This window comes from Cottoperca gobio, chromosome 9, assembly GCF_900634415.1.
Source record: "Cottoperca gobio chromosome 9, fCotGob3.1, whole genome shotgun sequence".
NCBI classification, from domain to species: domain Eukaryota; kingdom Metazoa; phylum Chordata; class Actinopteri; order Perciformes; family Bovichtidae; genus Cottoperca; species Cottoperca gobio.
Genome location: NC_041363.1, coordinates 6,743,463 through 6,760,114, shown reverse-complemented (window position 1 = coordinate 6,760,114; position 16,652 = coordinate 6,743,463). Strand labels below are relative to the sequence as shown.

The window sequence follows — 16,652 nt, the reverse complement described above, 5'->3', positions numbered from 1 at the left end:
TGTCCATATATGCAGTGCTGATGTTGTTAAGAGCTCTCTGAATTTATTGAATTACTGATATCCCCCTCCAGTAATATGACTCTCTGTATTATTCTAAGCTAGAATATTTCTCCGTTGACCCTTCCAGAGGCGATGACCAGACGCAACGCACACGTTGTCTGTGATGAATGGCATAGTTTTGGAGTAGTTGATTTTAAAGACATACGACACGGTCGGTCCCCTCTCACGTCCGCTTCCTGTTGGCGTTGACAAACAAGGCTTGGATTTCTCAGCATGCCAGGCATTCTTTTCACCCTGTCTCTCCTGGAGTTTTGAAAGGCCCCTGAGCCTCCCACCCAGAATCACCGAGCATAAAGACACACAAAGCTGCGGGGTTATTCAGTTTGTTCTAAGCTCTCTTCCCCATCGGCTGTTTGCCTAGTAATTCAATTCAGATGTGCAGGATCCAAAAACATGTTTGCTTGAATGAAATCCACCCCTCCACCCACATTGACCAAGGACTGTGCTTTTCTTAGCGCCGTTCCAAGTTGGACAGCCAGGCGAGGTACTGCCACCTCGGCCTTTTTAGCTTCAAACCCTCTTAAGAGACAGACATCTTTTCTCTGCAACGGCTCAGCAACTCTTTGCTGTGTTTTTTTCCCCCCTCCCTTTAAACCTTCCTGTTCCTATGTCCAATCCGCTCTAAGACCAGTTCTGGGTGTTTTCACTTGCTAGCTGAGCGGTATGCACCACTGCAGGCCTGTTTGCAACAAGCACGTCTATGTAAAGAGCATGTTCCTGTCCGCTGATGTAGATACCATCTGGTTCCAGGTTGCCCTGTATCTGTCCTATCAGGTAGATGTTGTTTATATTTAAAACATGGCTCATGTTCCTTGTGGTTTCCTTATTACACTTTGCTTGTAGATCATGAAACCAGACGTATGAAGCCCCCACGCTAGAGGAATATTACCTCTACACATAAAGCCAGTGAAAGAAGGCATTGATACGTTTAGTTTAGTTTAATTCATGATTGAGACGTTAGTCTAGTTTTTTTTATTTCACAAACCCGCATGTTATGCTGTCGGGGCTCTGGAGAACTTAATAAATAAAAATGAGTTTTAAAAAATGATGCTGATTTTGATTGATTTAAAAGAGAGGAACTTGCTCGGTGAAGTAGCCATCTTTATTCCTAACAGAGGCGCTCGTGCAGGTATGATACGGGGCAGAATAGTTTTGCATATGTGCGAGCTGCATATTCTCCACATTTTGTCAGGCTGCTGAACTGAAAGGCAGCCCGGAGTTGAAACTAGTGCCTTCAAACTTAGAAATATGTGTAGAGCACACGATTGGTGTATTCCAGGATATGAATAATTAATAGGCATCATTTCAAATTCTCACTGAAGTGCTTCCCAAAATGTGTTGGCACCCAGGTCTAGAGGTCTCAAACAGCCCTCACAATATAGGGAAAATCCAGGCGTATTGTACATTAAGTAGAACAACAAAGCACAACTCAAATATACATGACATGTGGGACCTGGGATTTCAACCCAGCAGGTCAACTCAATTCCTGCCATGAAGCTTCATCAAAGCCTTTTCTGTGTTCTGTGTGAAAGTGTGTTCTCCGCGCATCATCATATGCATTGACCTTATATGCTCTTAAGTCTGGAGAAACCAAAAAAAAAAAAAGAGTCCTGAGCAAAAGGATCTTAATATAGCCATGTTTAACACCAGTAAATATTTTCCTCACTCCATCTGGCTTTACCAGAATCAAAGCGGGCTTTAGACCCCGGGAGAAGCCAATTTGTTAAAGATTTAAAAGGAGGAAAAGGTTGGACCTTCCTTTATATATATAAAAAAAAAAGCAAAGTGGCAGAAAAAAAAGCAAAGATTTGGAACAATTCTAAGCAGCGTGAAGCAAGAGAGTGTACAGAAGTCTCAATGCAAACCTTGTTCCCTAGCAGACCACGTTGGAGAGAGACGAGAGGTTGAGAAGGGGGTGGGGAGGGATATTGAAGAAAGGTTAGCCTGGAGGAACAAGACTCCTTTCTCCCCCCTCTCCCCCCTCCACCCCTTGACCCTCCCATGTGACAAGTTGAGCCAACAAGTGCTCTATTCAGCCCGGCAGCCAGGGGAAATGACTGCGAGGCTGCGTGCTGCCTAATGAAAGTAGAGACGCTGGTTATTATTATTGTCTTCATCATCCTGGTCGTAGCCGTAACGCCGGTGAGATCTCTGCTCCCGTTGTATTGTTGAAATAGCTCAAAGATCCACACACGCGTGTAAAAAAAGGAAGTTCCATCTCTGGACTTTCTGCTCTTCACCACTTATGTTACGTTACACAGAACTTCAAATGTTTTTCTAACATCAGGTCATCTGCAGTATAACGTGGCAGTGTAATCCACCCATGGGCGTCTGCTTCTTCCCATCAAGTGACTGCTGTCAGGCCGAGTGGGATGATGATTCCTCCACTTGTTTATGCTTACCTTAGCCTGATTGTGTTTGTTTGTGGCTCGTCGTTGTGACTTTTGGACTCGGTGGCACTGTTGTTTTTTCATGTTGGACTGAACAAACAGTTCTCTCCTCGGCTAAATGACCGTAATGGTCTTGGCATGTGTCTGCAGGACTTTTTAGTGTTCCTTGGTGCCGGTCCAGATTGCATCACAGGGTTGGTCACACGCTCAGACTGATGTGATGTTTACCGTAGAGGGCATTCACACATGATGGCCTATTTTCACCATGCATTACTTTGGGCAACAGAAGTCATGTACACACTCTGGGATAGTTGTTTCCGACACAAGCAGAGTTGCTTTAATGGATTAAATTCCCTCTGTAGTGAATGTTTTACGTCAGACGCTTGTTGCACATCGGTCACTTCTTCATAACTTCTATGTGTCTGTTCTTCTCTCGTTTTTTTTCTTCACCAACAGTCCAATAAAGTCCCAGTGGTGCAGCACGCCCACCATGTCCACCCGCTGACACCCCTCATCACCTACAGCAATGAACACTTCTCCCCCGGCACGCCGCCATCACACCTCTCCCCAGAGATCCTCGACCCAAAGACAGGTAATGTCACCAATGGTTGGACTCTCGTTCACTTCACTGCACGTTGAAGTTCTTAAAGTGATACATCAAATGGTAAAAGTTTTACTTTTACTTTAGTCAGAGGCTTCATTTCATGTGTTCACTTTTCAAAACGAAGTATTGGGACATTCACAGAAACGTTTCCTGTTTGGAACATGCCTAGCAAGTTTCTATGGACATTTTGTTACTTCTTTCCCCACCTTGAAAGCGGCTCCCTATTTGCCTAAAGTAAATCCACCACACCTCCTGTACTCCGTGAAGGTAGATAGATTTTTGATGGAGTATCAAAAGTATGATGGCATGTCACCTCAGCAGGTATGTGCCGCCTTTTTAAAAGCTGCCTTCTTCTCTCTGTGGCACCTGCAGGTATTCCTCGGACACCTCACCCGTCAGAGCTCTCTCCATACTACCCCCTTTCTCCTGGGGCCGTTGGTTCCATCGCACACCCTCTGGGCTGGCTCATGCCGCAGTAAGTCAACTTTATTCTCCGCTGTCTGCTCAGCCAAATGAATGTTGTTCTTAGTTACAAATCACAGCAGCACAGCAAAGAAGTCATGTAGCGAGAAGGGAAAGGGCGACAATTTTAGAATTTTATATTGAAATCAATGTCTAAGTCCAGGTGCGAAACATCAGAACAATAAAACATTCAAACATTTGAATTCACCAGGAGGAATTTATGAACATTTATGGGTTTTGCTACGGCTCTCGTAATCAATTGCAACGGTGCTGTTCCACAAGCAGGGGATTTGAGTTGATGAGTAGAGGATTAGTGCTGGTGGGTTAGCTATCAGCTGTGTTTGATCCACCTCACACTGTAGCTTTCGCTCACTCTGTCTCCCTCTGTCTCTCAGGCAGGGCCAGCCCATGTACTCCATCCCTCCGGGGGGATTCCGTCACCCCTATCCAGCGCTAGCAATGAATGCATCCATGTCCAGGTGAGCGGATCATGTTCGGCAACACACCCACCCTCCCAAAGGGAGACATCTAATATCTGCTGCTTCTCTGACATGCTGTAATCACGTTTCTGCTGCTTTCTTTGCCAGCTTTTCACAATGCTAGGTAAAAGAAATGGCCGGTGTGCACTTTTAAACTTCCATTGTTTGCATTGTTAGACTGTGTTCAGCACGTTTTTACGGACATAGCAATGGATATTATTTTGAATTACACACTTTTTCACTGCACGGTCAGGCAGCGGTGTCAGGAATACAAAAGGGATGTGAGGTCTTAGTCTATCACAGACAAGTTGGGCTTCTGAAATAGTGTGACGGCATTATTGGCATTCAGTCCTCCTCCTGTCTTTTCTCTCCGAGCTAAACTTCTGTGGTCAGGCCAATGCTCTGAGCCACTACACACACACACACACACACACACACACAAACACACACACACACCGCGGAGATGAAAGAGCTGAGAATCGATAATGACAAATCAAAGCTCATCTGAACCTACACGTCCAATCAGACTAAACTCTCTGACCCTCTTTCAAAATTGGAAAGATTTGTAGCAATCCTTCCGGTGATGGTACGAGATGAAATATTCAGAAGGGTCTCTGTGATCAATGGGATGTGTAGCTCCTCTCTGACACGGACGCACAACAATCACAACACACCTCACGCGGACGTTTGCACACCATTTAATCCGTCAGATTTGGTGCAAACCTCTTATAGTGATGACATCTGTCACTGTCAGCGGTTGATTATTGCACCAGAATTGATTTTATTTGCTAATTTAAATGTATCACGTGAATATAAAGTCGGACAGCTTTGATATTTACTGAATTTATTGCCCGTTTCAATATCATGTGACATGTGTGTAATTCAAATACACAATAATACAGTACAGAGCGGCATATGAAATGTAGTTTACCGTCGTTCAAATCATAATTAGTTTACAAATACAATAACGTCAGCAATGCAAACAGACTAAGCTACAGCTTGTTTGTGGTTAAAGAGGATAAAAAACATTTTGATTCTGTATTAATGTGTTATGAAACTGTGATTATGAAGTTGAAATTGAAATAAGAATAAAATCTTGGCAGCAACATACTGTAGGTAGCATAAATAAGACTGCATACCATGAATGCTAATGGGAGGAGCATTATGTTGAACATGTGGAGCTTGACTGCCAGCCATCACTTGCAGCAGTATGGAGTTATTCATCAGGGACTAAGTGGGATGTTTACAGATTTAGTCGGTATAGGTTTATTAACGAGGGAATGATATGGCACCTCCTTGTTTATACAGCATGAATAATTAAATGCTTCAAGGAAAAAATGGAAAATAAAGCAAAATATCAGTTTTTAATAACAGATCTTTTTATTAGACTTCATGTGTTTACACACATTTCTATTTCATTTTTTACTTTAGGGTTAGATTTTTATCTTCAGTCAGATATTAAATATTGAATGAGGAGCCAAAACAAGCTTTGAACTATCTTTTTCTGGGAGCATTTGCAACCTGGACTCCGATGTTGTCTGACGTTAGAGACAGTTAGAAAAGGGTGAGTCCACGCCGAGTGCACCGCCAGCTAAAGCTGATGCGTCTGGACTGCGAGCACAAGGCCATACTGTGCTTTGTCTCCCATGACAGCACGTGTGCCGCGTTAAAAGAATTAAAAATGGAGGCATTTTCTTACCTAACGTTAACTAGAGTGTGCGATAAGAGGGATGTGGAACTTAGTTCATTACAATGCTCCATTGTATTAACAATTGGAAATAAAGAGAAACACTTTTGTAAAGGTGTTCTGTGTGAGCGGTTGTCAGAGCGCTCTCTGGAACGTGGTAAGGAAAGTGGTTTCAGGTGTCACCGCCATGCCGTCGCCATGGTAACAACACACTCCACTTTTCTCCAGCCATTCCTGAATAAAGGGGCTTTTGAAGAAGTCTTTTATTTGAACAAAAAAGCGAGCATGTACCTCATTGTGTGCATGAATTTAGTCTAGACGGACGGCGTAGGCACAGCGAGTTTCAGGGTAAGGCAGGGCGGTTATGTGCCAAGTTAGCGGAACCTTTTCTCTCGTCAGGCTAACGGAGGTTAGTCGTATTTCAATCCGACTGTTAAAATGTTGCCTCTTGTTGCCCTCACAGCTTGGTGTCCAGCCGTTTCTCCCCTCACATGGTATCTCCGCCTCCGCACGGCCTCCACCAGACCGGCATTCCCCATCCCGCCATCGTCTCCCCGGGTATCAAACAGGAGCCCTGCGACATGAGCCCCTCGATGCATGCGTAAGAACCTTTTAACTGTATCCAAATGCTGCTTTCGTTTCCCCTTGTTTTCAAAACAATTCACCGGCTCCTCTCAGCCCATTCACGCTTTATTAACAGCATATTTTCTATGTTTCGTATTAGCAGGAAATCTCCCGTGGCTCCCAAGAAAGAAGAGGACAAGAGGCCTCATATCAAGAAACCTCTGAATGCGTTCATGCTGTATATGAAGGAAATGAGAGCCAAAGTAGTGGCAGAGTGCACTCTGAAAGAGAGCGCTGCCATCAACCAGATCCTTGGAAGACGGGTAAGTAGCACAGAGACAGATGTGCATGTGAGGTTATAACTGTGTGTGTGTGTGTGTGTGTGTGTGTGTGTGTGTGTGTGTGTGTGTGTTTGTTTTTAACAGTCCTTTGATATCTTCTGTCTTCTTCCACAGTGGCATTCCCTGTCAAGAGAGGAACAAGCCAAATACTACGAGCTGGCCAGAAAAGAGAGGCAACTGCACTCCCAGCTGTATCCAGGGTGGTCAGCTCGAGATAACTATGTGAGTAGCATGTTTCCATGATCTGCTCTTATATTTATGAGTAGAGGAAGTTAGAATCTAGGATGTCTGTCTCACCAGACTCACTCAAATATGACTATATCAGTTATTTATGGTGATAAAATGAATGTTCTTATAAATCGTCTCGGAGGTGGTTTGCTTTCACTATGAAAAACAGTTTTTTAACAGCGTTGTTTTATCCGCGCAGGGAAAGCGGAAAAAGAGGAAGAGAGACAATAAACCCGATTCGAAACCAGAAGGTAAGGGGCCTTTTCCTCCTGACCGCCTTTATTTGGATTTTGTCTTCACAAGCTTGAATAAATAACTGTAGAAACTTAACAGCGAGGGCTTTTTTTTTTCTTTCTTGAAAAGCTAAAGTGCGACCTTGCGACACCTGCATCCTGATTCTATTATTTGTGTCTACCTTTTCTGCATGGATTCCTTTCTTCACTAACACTTACTAACTTCTTTCCCTGCTTCTATACTTTGACAAGCAGCTTATGAGGTTCAGTGCTAATAGTGGCAGGTATGTCTGCTGTTTGTGCAACCAAAACAAGAGCGCTTTCCACAACTCAGTGCACGTGTTAATGTCGTGTGTCGTGTTCTTTCTTTGCATAATAAATGCACACCATCTGAATATGTTTAACATCCTGTCGCACTCTCCCTGTCGCGGTGTGTTTTCAATTTGATTTTGAACGTGTTTCACAACTTTCACTGCCGTCGTCTTCACTGTTTGGATGATCTCTCGTTCACTTCTGTCACCGGCAGCATTGAGGGACATGAGCCAGATTTGAAGCCAGCAGCAGATCCATAATTAAGCTTTCTCACTTCTCCTTTGTCCCCGTCCCCCCCCCCCTCCCCTCAGACTTCTCGATTAGAAGCAAGAAGCAGTGCGTGCAGTACCTGCCCTCGGAGAAGATGTGCGACAGCCCGGCGTCGTCCCACGGCAGCATGCTGGACTCGCCGGCCACTCCCTCCGCGGCGCTGGCCTCCCCGGCCGCTCCTGCCGCCACTCACTCCGAGCAGGCACAGCCGCTATCGCTCACCACCAAACCGGAGGGACGCATGCACCACCACCACCACCACTCCCTAGCTGGGAAGGCTTCTGGATCCACATCTTCTTCTTCCTCCTCCTCCTCCTCCTCCTCCTCCTCCCACACCCACCTCTCCATCCCAATTGGTTCTTCAGGTAGCCATTCGTCCACACCTATCCTCAGCCGGCCAATCCCCTTCACCTCCCTGCACCACTCCATGCTCTCCCCCCCTTCCCCGTTCCATCAGGCGGCCCTTCACTCCCATCACGCCCTGTTCCAGTCGCAGCCCCTCTCTTTGGTTACAAAACCGACTCAATGAATCCGCAAAGTCCATTTTTCTCCCATTTATTGTGCTGTATATTGCTTTTCTTTAAAATAGTTCTTAGAACAGCTTTTTTTCTAAATAATGAAAAGGAAGAAATGTTATTGGTCAATATTTGACTGTCTCCTTTTCTACATCTCTCAATGAAAACAAAATGTATTTTTTTGTAAAGTTTACTGCAGAACTGGTTTCTTTTTGATGCATTTATCCAATGAACCTCTTATATAAAAGAACCAATGTACATAAAGTTTCTTTATAAAAACAAAAAAGAAACAAAAAACATGTTTTCTTTTTAGCCAAAATCTGATTAATGTTAGTATTGAGTTTAAGTCATAGTACTGGCCAATAATTGCAGCCCCTTTTCAATTCACGAGTGTGTGCCCCTTCTTTGACATGTTAAATAAACATTTGAAATGGTTTTTTAAAAGAAATGTCTCTCTTTGTCTTTTCACGTCTATCAGCCCCCATGTTTCTGTCGTTTAATAAAGAGAGGTTTCTTTAACAAGGTGATGTGGTTTGGATTAATATTCCCATACTAGTGACCACGGTGCATAACAAGTCGATAACTGCCTTTCGTAGGAGTTACAAATGTACATTTAATGAGCAGTATAACTTTATTACATTGAATACAAATCCATAACACACCTGCCTTTCTTTTTAGTCCTGTGTTTCTGCTTTAGTTCTGATGGTGGCAGCGAGCTTAATGTTTAATAAAGCAGAATTAGGCTAACCACACTGGAAAATAAGTGCCTGAACCAGGGTAACACAATTTGAAGCCCAAAATAAATACAAATAAAAAAAATAATAGACATCTGCTCCTTCTTGGAATATCACGTCCCACAACAATGACAAAAAAGCAGGTCAGCTCCATCCCAGCCCACCGAACCCTGCTCGCGTTCCCTGTTCCTCTTGCACTTTTACTGCATCTTTATTCACCGTTTGGCACACTGCTTAGACTTTAATTAACTCAGAGGTAATGGGATGGAGCCCTGGGGACCTCATTAGGCATTTCAATTAGGGAAAAATACACAAGGTAGGTTACAGTTTTTGGTGGCTTTGGAGATGAGGAGTAGTGCCAGGGATGGACCAATTATGTCGGAGTAGGGGGCGGGGGGGGGGGACTGGCCTGGACGAGCCCACCGATCCCCCTCCCCCCCTTTCCCCATCTTCATATTTGGAAGCTTAACTAAGACCCACAGGGAGCTCTACAGAACTGGGGTATGTTACTTTTCAACAGAGCTGATTGGAACATTTAGGATGTGCATTTTACCGATAAAGATGCATTTCCTATCACCATGAGACACACTGGACCAGCACAGCAGTCTGGGTTAATAGATTCACATATAGGATTTCACTCAGGTTTAACGAGCAGTTGTTATTTATCATCAATTCACTGTAAGTTGTGTGTGAAAGACAAAATCACCTCTCTTTCTAACACGCGTCTGAATCTGCAGACAGGTGGACTAAGGATGTGTTTCTGTTTCAAGCCCCCAATCCCTCCCACCCGGTCGAAGGCACCAAACTGTCACGTCTCCCCAGCTCTGTTTTAAGCAATCATTAGCCATAATAAATCTTTGCTTATTTGCCGTTCTATCTTACATCATTCCAGACACAAACCACACAGTCTCTGGTGCCACGGCTGCCTCCTCTGAGCCGCTTCACCAATCCGTCAGTGAAATTACAGGTAATGAGTTGTCAAAACAGCCAGCAAATCTGTCTCCTCAAGGCTATACATCCAGCGCAATGTTCAACTCTCCTAAGACAGTAGCCTTATTATGAAACTCAGCCCCCAAGTGAATGATTTCAAATGTGCTGGAGATACTCGGCTGTTGCACTATTAAATACATTCCCCTGTCTGTTCCTGCTTATTTCTTTTTTATATTCTATGAGTTTTATCATATTGAAGTCTATTAAAACAGGATTATTACAACATGATTGGATCGATGAAATGTAATACATAACACATGATGAGCGCGTAGGATTGTGAAAGCATAGGCAGTTCCCATGCTCAACTCAAAATGTAACACGCCACTGTTTATCTCTAATAATGTATCTGGTTGCTGCTCCGCTCAACATCTGCCATGTAAGCACGAGGTCAGATTTAATACATGTTAATTTTTGCTCATTAAATTCTTCCAATCTCTTGCCAAGGTTCTTTTTTGGGCCTTCCTTTGATCTTGAATTTATTCCAGGTTAACCCTTTGATACTTCACATACGTAGTAATATTGCACAGAGAGAACTGTCATTTAATACAATCCAGAAAAGAAATTGCAACACTTAAAATGAAAAAGCCACAGAAACACACAGCCGACAGCGCCGTTTAGTCTAAAAGCACACAATAAAAAAGAAAACGGGCTGACCTTGATAAATTCACATTATTGTGTCCTTCAGATTAACAAGTAGACTATATAACACTCATCACAAAAGGCTGGTCCTATATCTTCCATTGACTCGTGACCTTATATTCCCAATAATAACAGGATGCTTGGTTTGCTTCACATGTGGTTTCCCAAAGTGATATTAATTGATTGTTTCTGTAACATTCACTGAGCTTAGCAACACTCAGCTGGTGCCTTTGTGAAGATAGATATAGCTGGCTGTGAGTTTAAGAACCTCCTTAATGTATTATTCATACCCATTTGACCTTAAAGATGGAAATGCAAGTGGGTGTCAAGAATGAGAGGGATCATCGGACTTTTCAAATGTCAAACAGCCTGCCACAATTAAGACATATTCATTACAAGAACCCACAGGTCCTCCACGCCCAGCTGAGATGTAAAACACCTCCAATTAACATGTTGATGATTATCTCATCTCTAAAGCACACCTTCAATTGATATTGTTACATATTATATATCATCTGGAAAGTGTAGTTACTTAATGTTAATTATTTTGACTTACTCTGTAGAAGAAAGCTTAAAAGTTATTATATGATTAAACAATGGGTTGAGAGTTTTTGCAAACCCCCCACAGTACATGCACATGAAGTAATCTGTTGTCATGATGTGCTTTTGCCGGGTTTTTCCCCCCCAACTGCACTGCATATCAATACTGCCATCTGCTGATAAGGTCAAATACTGACAGCAGCAACTCATGTGGAGTAAAATAAACCATGTCAGCACCTAACCTGGAGGTGGCAGTAAATACACCAATGTCCTCCACTCCTTTGGTGCAGCGTTAGACAATAATTATAATAGATTTAACATTCAATTCTTCATTAGTTCTCTCTTTGTCTTTACAAGATCAGGTCAGCTGAGCACCAGGGGGTGTAAGTACAATAGGAGGATGTCAGCGTCACGTACAGTGGCATCTGTATCTGAAGGTGTAATGCATGAAGCAAACAGATAGCCTGAATGAATGCATGCCAAGAAAGTTGTTGTCTAAGACAGCTGCAATATGGTAACTAAAAGAATAGAGCACGAGGAAGTTTAATTTGACTTCATTCTTACTCTCCTTGACTGAACCAGCACGCGACACGTCCCTGGCGTGGAAAACACAAGCCCTGTAATGTCAGCTCTCAGCCTCTAGGGGGCAGTACACCACACTGCTGTGTTTTCCTCTGCAGAAGAAGAACAGGCTTGTTTGTACACGGAAGCAGGAACAGGACTTGTCAAAACCTCCAACCTGTCGACCTGCATTTGTCAACGCGGATTCAAGCCGTGAGCTCAACGAAGACAGATTACATTTATCCAGTTTGGGTTTTAAATTGTTTTGCAGACACGATGAGGACGGCTTTCCTGGTACACACAATAATTCTGTGTTTCTGCTTGGTCAGAGGTGAGTTTTTTTTTCTCGTTTGGCTATTTATTCTCCTTCCTAAAGCCATTTCAAATACATTATAAATATGTTCTTCCTCTTTAATCCCTCCTAGCCAATTAAGCTAGTTGTCGCTGTTGCTATATTACAAAGTAGCACTTGTTTAAACTGAGAGGAAATGAGTTTATCACAGAGGTCAGTGTCTGCTGAATAAATGTCTCAGCTGTTAGTAGACTCTACATTTGTGTATTAATAGGTTTTGTTTTAAATTAAATTAAAAATATTGACTACAAACATGTTAAGTGGAACAATTTATTTGGTTACATTTTAGTTTCTGTCGCCAAACTACATACACAAAACCAGATATCACGTTACACAAAGGACACACACACACACACTGATCATTGTGTCAATGTAAATGATAGTCTGTGTCGGTTACACACACCCACACGCACGCACGCACGCACGCGCACAGTTCTATTGACCGTTCCGCCACATGAAGTGCATACAGCAGATTACATGAAGCAGTTTAAATACACACCCAGACAACCTGTACTACTGCAATCCTAAAAACCCCACCTGGCCTCAGGTATTGTTTTTAAATGCCATTTAGGAATTTGTTTGAATAAACAAAATAAAATGTATCGCTCTTAAATAGTTTGAGGAATCACTTCAGGAAATTATGATGAATGTTATCGTCATTTGATCTTTTTCAGCCTGTACACCAAACTAGTTCTCATATTTCATTTTCCAGTGCGCGGAGGCTGCTTCCTCTGGCCTTCTTTCTTTATGCTCTTTGCGTCATATAATCTAATCATCTAATGAAATCTTCTCAGCTTATTTAATCAGGCTTGTGAGGCTGAAAAGAGGAAGACATAGAACGTTACTAACAAGGTGGGACAGAACAGACAAGTCGTGGAAACTAAGATTCAAAAGTTTGCAGGGGATGGAAAGTATTTGGGGAAGGCAAGCAGATGCATCTCGGTCGTCAATGCAGAATTCAAAGATTGACAATGGCAGCATGCACAGCATTTATTATTAGACAGCATTGTGTTATCTGACTGTTCTGTTATTGTCACCATGCACTGTGTTCTTCTGCTTAAAACTCTACTTTTATTTTATGCTTATTTCCAGGTACTACAGTGCAAAACTCCCCAACGCTTTCACTCCCTAAGCAGGAAAGCAAACTAGAGAAGCCAAATGGCAATGACAACCAAACAGCAGCATCCAGTGCAGTTAACAAAACCCAAAACATAGCGGTTACTAAGGGGAATGAAACTGACAAGGGAGAACAAGAACAGAAAACAAACCGATCGGAAAACATTGGGCATGAGCCAGCAAAAACCCAAAGTCAGGATAGCCTTACAAATAAAAACGGAGAAGACAAAAAGAAGAAAACTGATGAAGCCAAAGATGTGACTACGACCCCAGTGAGACCCGGCGTAGGAGAGAAAGAAGAAGAAGAAAAAAAAAGTGTAGTTGAACCTGCAAAGCCAGAAGCGGGGGTCACCAAGGAGAAGTCAGATGTAGATAACACCAAGAACAACAAGCCAGAAGGCAGTGAGCAAAAGGAAACGCAGTCAGTGAACGCAACCGAGAATAACCCCCAATTAGAGGATGCCAATAACGATCAAACGGCAGCCAAAAATAAAGAACCCCAGATCGACCCTTCTGGTGTAAGGGATGAGACGGAAAGCAGTCATTTCTTTGCCTACCTTGTCTCCACAGCTGTGATGGTGGCAGTGCTTTACATCGCTTACCACAACAAGCGCAAGGTACGTGTGTGTGTCAACCCTTTTGGTGTGTGTGTGTGTGTGTGTGTGTGTCAACCCTTTTGGTGTGTGTGCTTTCTTGTTGCAATGAATGAAGACAGAAATTGATTTACTTTGAAACCCAGTAATGTGTTTTCATATTCAGTCAAGTCTCCACTAAATGCAATGGAATAAGTGAGTCATGGTTTAACTCGGGGAGGACAGATACATCAGCACATGACAACTGAGAGGAACAATCCTAAAGGAATAGTTTGATATTTTAGATTACTCTTTAGTTTAATTATATCCTTCTTTGTTTTGTAAGTCAGTTTAAAACTTACAATATATTTTCCCCCTCTGCAGATATTTGCCTTTCTCTTGGAAGGAAAGAAATACAGATCCACACGTCGACCTAAATCCACAGAGTACCAGAAGCTGGAACAGCATGTAAGTTCTTGATGTATAGAAATCGACCCCCCCCCCCCCCCCCCCCCCCCCTGTATCATTAAATATCTTTGTGACTTGAATTCTCTCCATTTTCTTCCAGATGTAATTTTCAGTCCTCCTCTTGAAGCCATTGCCTCGAGCTGCTGACTACACTGCGGGTGTGTGTAAGAAGAGGGTGTATGGATACTGGTGTTAGATATTTGACTTCACCTTGTGTTAAATAGACCTTTTCTATTTTATACCTATAGATGCTTATCGTGTGACTATGCAGATGACACTGTTGCCTTATTGAGGGAATTAGTGAAATGCAGTGAAGGTAAAATAAGCATGCTGTATTTGCACTTGTGTCATTATTCTACTTTTAAGGCAATCTTGTAATTTGACCCGACTAAGGTTCGGACTCAGGATATTTAAGTAGCAGAGGAAAATATGAGCCGTTTGGATTCCAGACGTGTCTGCACAGTACGTTATTGATTGCAATGTGCACTAAATAAGCCATCTAAATATTTGTAAAATACTGTATGTGTATAATCTCTTTGAGGTGAAATGTATGTTGGATAAAATATATCGAGAGTTTGAGATGAATGTAACCTTTTATTTTCCAAACGAGATGCTGTCAAAGTGCTCACCCACTTTAACTGCCCCAAGGCTTTAAGATATAACGTCTGTGCTTTAAGTACATATTGGGTGATGCGGTGAGTTGCTTTCTTGCTGAGAGTTAGATGAGAAGATCAATACCACTCTCAGATATTTCCGGTAAATATAACACTAAGGCTAAAGCCAGCTGCCGGTGAGCTTAGCCTAGCATAATGACTGGAAACCAAAGTCCACTTTCCAGTAGCTTTTAAAGCTCTCTAATTAACACTGTTCTCATCTAACGCTTGGAACGAGCATATTCCCCAAAATGTTAAACCTGACATAAAACTGAATGTCTTAAACTGCTGTCTGGGTGTTGGGTGTGTAAAGTCACCTGAGGTGTGACTTAAAATGTCTGGAAGTTGCGCTCTCTGACTTCCTTTCTTGATGATCTCTAACTTGGAACACTTGTTGCTTTGCATGAAACTCTAGACTGAAATGTTGTGACTTATTGTATAGAGATTTATAGTTTTGACGGGGGATAGGTTGACCACTAAGGCATTAGATACAATCGTTCCTCTAGAGTAGACGTGTTTACTTTCAGAGATGACTTGTGCCAAATTGTGAATGAATTTACTGTGATTCTTGTTTTGTGCCTGTTTCCTAAATTAACATTGTAAAAAAAAAAAAAGGAAAATAAATGTAACCTTAATGTTTCTTGGAAGAATCAAAATCCATATTATGTCCCAAAATATATATTTAATTTTTTTATTGTTACATCTGCAAAAAACACGCAGCTTTTATAATTTATTTGCTCCTTTCATCCGTGAAATATGCACCAGAATTAGTTTAAAAGCGTCATTGAGTCATTATCTGATACAGTCTAGCAGTTAGCATGAAACTAGCATGTTTTTTTTTATTTATTTACATATTAGCTGAATTATTAGATATTTATTACAGTTTGTGTTAAGAGTTGCTGTCCATATAAAAAAATAAAAACATCTTGTTGTCATTTAAGTGTTTCATTGCACACGTGTGTGTCTGCTGAACCAATTGAGATGAGTATTGATTCTAAAATAAACGCTTTTTGTACTATCAAGCCTCAAATGAGTCGGATTTCTGAATGGCAACCGTGGCTGATCTATATAGGAAATTCATATTTATTTTTATAGATAATACTATTTTATACTAATGCAACAACGCTAAAGTATAATTTTACTGTTATAGCTGAGGTAGTTTAGTCCAGGGGTTCCCAACCTAGGGGTCAGGACACCTCCAAAGGGTCACAAAATAAATCTAAGGGGTCCTCAGTTAAAACGAAAATAAGAATAAACAACTCAAATTCTTTTTTTGTTAAATATTGGATAGTTTTACTCTGAAACACTGCTTCTTTTGTCATTTTTATGTATAATCTTTATCATAAACTAGTAGCTGTCAGATAACTAAAGGAGTAAATAGTACAACATTTTCCTTCGGAATGTATTGGAGCCCATAATAACTTATCAGCGAGTACATTAAGCCTTTATGTAGGACTAAACCGCAGTTTCATTGTATATGCAACACACAATACAGAATATTAATGCCCATACATTCTTTTAGTGTTAAGTAATGTCCCAACAAAGCAGCGCAGTGGTTTCATCTCATTGGCATCATGTTTCTGGCCTCCTCTTCATAAATGTCTGGTACCTCTCCCATGGAGGAGCAGACCATTCGGACAGAGGTGCACCCACGAAGCTCCATCTCATAGCGGATGAGCTGTTTCCAGAAGCCATTATTCGGCCTCACCACGGGTCGACAGGTCCTCACCCAGCTGTGGGCCTCCAGCAGAGTGTCACCGCGGTGCTTCATCAGGTAGGCGATGCACAGGGAGGCGGAGCGGCTCACACCGGCGTTGCAGTGCACCAATGTGCAGCCACCGTGCTCTGCAGTCACCTGTATTTTATCCGCCACCTCGTCAAA

General features: G+C 42.2%; 3 protein-coding genes across 5 annotated transcripts in view; 2 read left to right on the top strand and 1 right to left on the bottom strand.

Moving 5' to 3' along the window:
- tcf7l1b (transcription factor 7 like 1b) overlaps positions 1 to 8,652 on the top strand; it is a 31,943-nt gene extending 23,291 nt beyond the window's left edge. Inside the window, exons 5-13 of one of the 3 annotated variants that reach the window (XM_029439869.1) lie at positions 2,907 to 3,042; positions 3,427 to 3,529; positions 3,912 to 3,995; positions 6,146 to 6,283; positions 6,407 to 6,569; positions 6,702 to 6,809; positions 7,015 to 7,066; positions 7,304 to 7,332; positions 7,672 to 7,783. In XM_029439869.1, coding sequence (XP_029295729.1) covers positions 2,907 to 3,042; positions 3,427 to 3,529; positions 3,912 to 3,995; positions 6,146 to 6,283; positions 6,407 to 6,569; positions 6,702 to 6,809; positions 7,015 to 7,066; positions 7,304 to 7,323 — 804 coding nt within the window. In that variant the 3' untranslated portion in view covers positions 7,324 to 7,332; positions 7,672 to 7,783. Of the gene's footprint in view, positions 1 to 2,906; positions 3,043 to 3,426; positions 3,530 to 3,911; positions 3,996 to 6,145; positions 6,284 to 6,406; positions 6,570 to 6,701; positions 6,810 to 7,014; positions 7,067 to 7,303; positions 7,333 to 7,671 lie in introns of all 3 variants that reach the window. The other 2 variants (XM_029439867.1, XM_029439868.1) reach the window with 2 other exon arrangements.
- Positions 8,653 to 11,747: 3,095 nt separating this feature from the next.
- Positions 11,748 to 15,394, top strand: tgoln2 (trans-golgi network protein 2). Its single transcript, XM_029439813.1, has 4 exons — positions 11,748 to 11,940; positions 13,054 to 13,694; positions 14,034 to 14,117; positions 14,218 to 15,394. The coding sequence occupies exons 1-4, from the start codon at positions 11,886 to 11,888 to the stop codon at positions 14,221 to 14,223; spliced, it is 786 nt and encodes a 261-aa protein (XP_029295673.1). The 5' UTR covers positions 11,748 to 11,885; the 3' UTR covers positions 14,224 to 15,394.
- A 139-nt stretch (positions 15,395 to 15,533) lies between these two features.
- The window catches only part of LOC115013475 (dual specificity protein phosphatase 18-like), a 1,468-nt gene continuing 349 nt past the window's right edge, over positions 15,534 to 16,652 (bottom strand). Inside the window, exon 1 of the mRNA XM_029439814.1 lies at positions 15,534 to 16,652. This exon is cut by the window's right edge and continues 349 nt beyond it. Coding sequence (XP_029295674.1) covers positions 16,329 to 16,652 — 324 coding nt within the window. The 3' untranslated portion in view covers positions 15,534 to 16,328.